This window comes from Enhydra lutris, unplaced genomic scaffold, assembly GCF_002288905.1.
Source record: "Enhydra lutris kenyoni isolate GAN:26980312 unplaced genomic scaffold, ASM228890v2 scaffoldscaffold43, whole genome shotgun sequence".
NCBI lineage: Eukaryota > Metazoa > Chordata > Mammalia > Carnivora > Mustelidae > Enhydra > Enhydra lutris.
This window is the reverse complement of record NW_019154127.1, coordinates 12,276,261-12,282,890: the sequence shown is the minus strand read 5'-3', so window position 1 is coordinate 12,282,890 and position 6,630 is coordinate 12,276,261. Positions and strand designations below refer to the sequence as shown.

Sequence of the window (6,630 nt, the reverse complement as noted above, 5' to 3'; positions counted from 1 at the left end):
CGTGCCAGTGTCCTGGGTGCCGAGTTTGGTACATTTACCGCCTGCCCTCTGGAGAATGAGGAAACTGCCACCAGCAGACTTAATTACTTTGAATCCATTCAAAAATAAATGTTGTAACTATTTTATTTTATTATATTTTTAGAGCAGGGAGAGCCAGAGGGATAGAGAGGGAATCTCAGGCAGGCTCCACACCCAGTGCAGAGCGGGACCTGGGGCTCGATCCCACGACACTGAGATCGTGACCAGAGCCAAAATCAAGAACTGGATGCTCAACCGACTGAGCCCCCCCAGTGCCCCAAATGTCATAACTGTTTTAAAGAAGACGCTATAGTCAAAGCAGAGATGAGGTGTTCTAGTAACAGAAGCCCGAGTGAAGGGTCGGCTTTGGAGAGTCTGCGATTGTCTGTGTGGGAAATGGCTTTCCCTTTGTTGAGAGCATGGGTGGCATTAATAGGGACCTTTTTCTTTGATACCGAATTAAATGTTTGCCTTGTATGAGATGCTAGCCCAGCCACCCTTTGCACCAAGGCTAAAGGAGGGCACAGTCGTCCCACCCGTTTCACGCGAGGGGCATGGTACTCAGCGGGGAAGGCGGCAGCCTCTCACCCTGGCGCCTGTGCCCGGGCCTGCACCATCCACCAGGCCTTCCCGTCTCATCTTTAGACTGGAAGAGAACGACAGTGACATCTCATTTCAGACCCTTAATTTGCAAGGAGCAGTAATTGTGTTTAGATCGGGACACAGTTCCCTCTGCTGTCGCGGGAAACGGGAACTGGTAAGAAAACAGCACTCGGGGTTGCAGGGTTAGCATGAGAAAGCAACCAGGCTCTCCGGTGCTGAACATTCTGACCTTGGCTAAACCCTGTGATGCGTGAGTGATCTGTAAGTGAAATTCTTTCTCTTTCCAGATTCTTCCATGTTTTTAAAGGTCTGGTGAGACACCCCCCCGCCCCCCGCAACCCAGGGGTCACAGTTCACATGGTGGATAAGTGCCTCCCGCGATAAGACTGACTTCCTTTCAGAATCACGGCCTCAGCAGCTCTGGCTCTTCGTGCTTCCTCTCCGAAGAGAAAGGGCTAGAACCAAGCCTCGAACGGATGAGACCCCTAACGAGCAGACCTTTCCTTGCAAACCGTGCTTCCGCCCAGCCGCTGAGGCCCAGCAGCCCCCCGCTGGTATGAGGGCACCGGAGCTGCGATCCTCCGTCCCAGAGCCGCTCAACCAGTGACCGGCGCGCCCCGCCAGCCCCGAGCCCCTCCGCGGCCGCTCCTCGTGCTGTCGAAGTAAGCCCGTTCGTCCTCGGGAGCGCCGCTAGGGTCCCGCCGGGGAGGAGCGCCCCGTCCCGCGGAGAGCTCTCGGCCGCGTTTCCCCAGTAACCGTGCGCTTTGTGTTGCAGGTGGGCGCCCGCGATGGAGGGGCTGCTGCACTACATCAACCCGGCCCACGCCATCTCCCTGCTGAGCGCCCTCAACGAGGAGCGCCTCAAGGGACAGCTGTGCGACGTGCTCCTGATCGTGGGCGACCAGAAGTTCCGAGCGCACAAAAACGTCCTGGCCGCCAGCAGCGAGTACTTCCAGACCTTATTCACCAGCAAGGACAACGAGTCCCAGACCGTCTTCCAGCTGGACTTCTGCGAGCCGGACGCTTTCGATAACGTCCTGAACTACATTTACTCCTCGTCCCTGTTCGTCGAGAAGAGCAGTCTGGCGGCCGTGCAGGAGCTCGGCTACAGCCTCGGCATTTCCTTCCTGACCAACATCGTCTCCAGGACCCCCCAGGCCCCCTTTCCGACGTGTCCCAACAGGAGGAAAGTATCCATCGAGGACGATGAAAGCAGTTCTCAGAAGAGAAGCGTCATCGTCTGCCAGAGTAGAAACGAAGCCCAGGGAAGAACCGGGAGTCAGAACCAGCCCGACCTAAGCCACCCGGCCCGGCCCTCCCCGAGCACCGCCGTCAAGACCGGCCCCGGTAAGCCCCACGTCCCCAAACCGGCCGAGCCGCTGCCCGGCTCGCCGCTGGCCGAGAAGGGCTGGCCGAGAGACGGCTCTGTGGGCTTCGCGAAGGTGGCGGAGCGCGCGGGGCCTCTGGAGGACCCCGGCAGAGGCGGGCTGGGGACGCGGAGCGCGCCGCTGTCTTCCAGGCCCCCGCAGGACAGGGAGGCCGCGGACGATAAACTTCCCAAAGGCAAAGCCATCGAGCTGGCTCTGAAGAGACCGCGGCCGCCGGTGTTGTCCCTCGGAAGCACGTCGGAGACCCCCTACGTGCTGAAGGAGACGCACAAAGGAGGGGGTCAGGGCGAGGACAGGAACCTGCTGTACTACTCCAAGCTGGGGCTGGTGGTCCCGTCCGGCGGCGCGGCGCCCGGGAAGCCCGGCATCGACAGGAGCGGCCCGCTCGTCAAGAGTCTGCTCAGACGCTCGTTGTCCATGGACAGCCAGGTGCCCGTCTACTCGCCCGCCATAGAGCTCAAGTCTTCCCAGCGGCCCTCTTCTGGGGCAGGCGAGGTGCCGGGGAGCGTGTTCTGTGCCCTGTCTCAGAAGTCATCTCTGAAGGAGTGCGGGGAGAAGGCGGCCGTCGACGAGCGGAGCCCCGCGCCCCAGCCGCACCGCCTCAGGTCGTTCAGCGCCTCGCAGTCCACGGACAGGGAGGGCGAGCTGGCCGTGACCGAGGTCCGCATCAAGACGGAGCCCCGCAGTCCGCTGTCCGACCCCTCCGACATCATCCGCGTCACCGTGGGAGACCCGGCCGCCGCCGCCGCCAGGGACCTCTCCCTGAAAACCGAAGATGACCAGAAGGACATGAGCAGGCTCCCGGCAAAAAGAAGGTTCCAGGCGGACCGGAGGCTGCCGCTGAAGAAGGTGAAGGAGGACGAGCACGGGTCTCCGGTGTCCGAAGACAACTTCGAGGAGGGCTCCAGCCCTCCCCTCCCCGATGCAGAGTTTCCAGATTCTGACTTGAACAAAGATGAATTTGGTGAGTTGGAGGGAACAAGACCCAACAAAAAATTTAAGTGCAAACACTGCCTTAAGATCTTTAGATCGACGGCGGGTCTTCACCGGCACGTTAACATGTACCATAACCCAGAGAAGCCCTACGCTTGCGACATCTGTCACAAGCGGTTTCACACCAACTTCAAAGTGTGGACGCACTGTCAGACCCAGCACGGCATAGTGAAGAACCCGTCACCGGCCTCTAGTTCACATGCCGTTTTGGATGAGAAATTCCAAAGGAAGCTGATTGACATAGTGCGCGAGAGAGAGATTAAGAAGGCCCTGATCATTAAGCTGAGGCGCGGCAAGCCTGGCTTTCAGGGCCAGAGTAGCTCCCAGGCCCAGGCCATCAAGAGGAACCTGCGGTCGCGAGCCAAAGGAGCGTACGTCTGTTCGTACTGCGGAAAAGCCTATCGCTTCCTCTCGCAGTTCAAGCAGCACATAAAAATGCACCCGGGAGAGAAGCCCGTTGGCGTCAGTAGGGCCACCAAGCCCAGAGAGCACGTCTCTCTTGAGAGGCCGGTAGAGAACAAGGAGGTTTACCAGTGCCGCCTCTGTAATGCTAAGCTCTCTTCTCTTCTAGAGCAAGGAAACCACGAGCGGTTGTGCAGGAACGCCACCGTTTGCCCCTACTGCAGCCTTAGGTTTTTCTCGCCCGAGCTGAAGCAGGAGCACGAGGGGAGGTGTGAGTACAAGAAGCTGACGTGCCTCGAGTGCATGCGCACCTTCAAGTCCTCCTTCAGCATCTGGCGGCACCAGGTCGAGGTCCATAACCAGAACACCATGGCGCCGGCCGAGAACTTCTCCTTGCCTGTCCTGGAGCACAACGGGGATGCGACGGCCGCCGCCAGGCCCCCGGCGCAGCCCGAGCCCCACAGGGCCAACCACGCGGTCACTGCCAAAGACGACAACACCTTCAGCGACTGCTCAGAGCAGGTGAACTTCGACTCGGAGGACTCCTCCTGTCTGCCCGAAGACCTCAGCCTCTCCAGGCAGCTCAAGATCCACGTCAAGGAGGAGCCCACCGAGGAGGCCGAGGAGGAGGCGCCCGAGGCCCGCGCCGCCCCCAAGGATGCCGGCTCCAGCAAGGACGCCAGCCTGTGGCCCTGCGAGAAGTGCGGCAAGACGTTCACGGCGCACAAGCAGCTGGAGCGGCACCAGGAGCTGCTATGCTCCGTGAAGCCCTTCATCTGCCACGTGTGCAACAAAGCCTTCCGCACCAACTTCCGGCTCTGGAGCCACTTCCAGTCGCACATGTCTCAGGCCACGGAGGACTCGGCGCATAAGGACTCGGAGGCCTGCCCCTTGCCCACAAACTCTCCGTCCCCGCCCCCGCTGCCCCCGCCGCCGCCGCTGCCCAAGATCCAGCCCCTGGAGCCCGACAGCCCCACGGGTGTGGCCGAAAACCCCGCGCCCGCCGCAGAGAAGCTGTTCGTGCCCCAGGAGTCCGACACGCTCTTCTACCACGCACCCCCCCTTTCTGCGATCACCTTTAAGAGACAGTTCATGTGTAAACTGTGCCACAGGACATTCAAGACGGCTTTCAGCCTCTGGAGTCACGAACAAAGCCACAACTGAAAGGCCGGCCCTCCTCACCTGTCGCGGAAGGGGCGGTGGTCTCCAGAGTGCGACCTTAATTGGGAAACATGCATCAGAAGCGAGATATTTTTCAAAAGAGAATAATAAAGCTTGGAAATTGTTACGCTTGAATAGAAGTGGGGAGGGAAATTGGTACTAATTAGTGATGATGTCCTCACTCAGCCTAGGAAGACTAAAGTCTGTCGTGCGTCGGACCTTTCCGTCCCGGGATGATTGGACTTCATTCCTGTTGCAGTTTGACTGATCTCACCTGTCTGCATGGTTCCTCGTTCCACGGCGTCAGTGTAATCTTCCCCCGGAGGTGGTCTTGGTTTTTACTGATTCTCAGTGAAATGCGGTTCAAGTATTTCTTTCGATGCTGTCAGACGCCTAAGTTCTTATTCAATCTCGGCCACGTTCCGACGGCCACGGCGGGTCAGGAGCAAGTGAGTGTAGTTGGCGGTCTCGAGTTAGATCTTAGGGTACTTTAGCAATAAAACAATGATAAGCCTCAACTTTATTAATAAGTTATCCTGACACTTGATAACAATAAATATTTGGTATTTTGTGGTCCTGTAAAAAAATTTTTTGTATGAAAACGGTGAGAAATTTAAATTAGCAATAGTAATATTTAGATTTTTATAAAGTAACAAAAGCTTGCTCTTGGGTCATTTACGATAACTCACGATGGAAGATTTGGGAAATGAAAACGTGAGGGTTTCTGGAAGGCCTTCAAGCCCGTTTACAAAAGCTTCCGTGGCGACAGGCGTGGTCATCGCGACCACTGTGCCATGGGTGTGGGCCTCCGGTCTCAGCTCTGACTGGTGCTGGAAGGGCTGGGCGGGTTCGGTCACCTCCAGTTCATGCTGTCACCAGTGGGGACATCTGAGTGCGTCAGGAACAGACAACAAAGGTAGCGTGAGGCACGCACTCCTTTTGAGTTGAACTGTGTTAGAGGAACAGTGAAGGTTGGGACATACGCTTAGGTCCCTCGGTCCCACGCCCCCAGTCAGGACATCTGCTTGAGTCCCAAGTCAGCACGGAATCCCCAAGATGGGCCCCGGGGGAAAACGCCACGCAGGGTCTCCACGCACTCTCAAGACCACTGTTCGTAGTGTTCCATTTCCTGCCTCCGTTCTGTTAGGATTTGCTGGAGTTCGTTGTGGTGAGATGTCCTTAGCGCGGCCATCCTGCTCCAAGTCCCTGCTTCAGCGTTTCGTAAATCTGTGTCAAAGCACTATCGAGGGTCCAAAATGAGTTTTGCTACCTGTTTCGGCCCATAGGGTGTGGGCTGTCTTTTTTTTTTTTCTAGTTTGTATAAGTTGTAATTAAAAGGTGCTTGTAGGCGTTACCCAGAGCTCAGCGGGTATTTCTAAAGGGAAGACTCTGTTTCACTCGTACAGGCGAGGGGTTAGGTATGAACAAGGGGAGATACTGTTGAAGCTGCAAAATCTTTCCAAGGCAGTACTACGGATGAAGGCTCCCAAGTTTATTAAGTTCTTTTTTTTTTTATTTTTTTTTTTTGAAAGGTTTTTTTTCAAAAAAAAAAAATTTACTATGACTAAGAAATAATTTGCTGAGTACTTCAGTGTGTACCGCTGTAGCAGAAAAGAGCTCCGTACTCGTCTGTCCTGTCACCCACATCCCACACCAGCGGTAGTAAAGACATTCTCAACTTCTGATCGAAATGCAAGCATTTTCATAAAATGCCGACTGGCTTTGCAGATCAGAGAACTCGCGTGTGAAATTTTGCCTTTTGTTGTTTTCATGTGAAAACTATCACAAGTCACAAAATATCTGAGTGGCCCCTTCCTAATTTTGTTCTTACCTAAATTTGCTGGAGAAAGGAAAAGAAAACGAAGCTGCAGTAACCACTTACTGCCCTCTTTATATTTTCTTGAAGAAATCTATGCATTTTAAAGATGAAACTAAAGCGTGTGATGTTTCGAGAAACATCTGGGTGGGTTATTGTTCATTGACTTAATTCCCTGCATAATGTGCTGTTTTCTTACTCTGAACACCTTGGCAGCCGTCACTTCTTCGAAAAGACAGTCTCCCTCAG

The 6,630-nt window shown here is 55.6% G+C and overlaps 1 protein-coding gene across 2 annotated transcripts; it reads left to right on the top strand.

Moving 5' to 3' along the window:
• Positions 1 to 251: 251 nt before the first annotated feature.
• On the top strand, positions 252 to 6,067 carry LOC111155729 (zinc finger and BTB domain containing 21). 2 transcript variants are annotated; one of them, XM_022516090.1, is made up of 3 exons: positions 252 to 775; positions 909 to 1,283; positions 1,397 to 6,067. In XM_022516090.1, exon 3 carries the CDS (start codon positions 1,410 to 1,412, stop codon positions 4,566 to 4,568), a length of 3,159 nt encoding a protein of 1,052 aa, XP_022371798.1. In that variant the 5' UTR covers positions 252 to 775; positions 909 to 1,283; positions 1,397 to 1,409; the 3' UTR covers positions 4,569 to 6,067. The 2 variants fall into 2 exon arrangements, with proteins under 2 accessions (XP_022371798.1, XP_022371799.1); XM_022516091.1 differs by having other exon boundaries at positions 252 to 1,283; positions 1,397 to 2,973; positions 3,574 to 6,067.
• The last annotated feature ends 563 nt before the right edge of the window (positions 6,068 to 6,630 follow it).

What these genes read in the sequence shown, in the direction of transcription:
- LOC111155729 (XM_022516090.1), top strand. Translation starts at nt 1,410, where the DNA reads ATGGAGGGGCTGCTGCACTACATCAACCCGGCCCACGCCATCTCCCTG.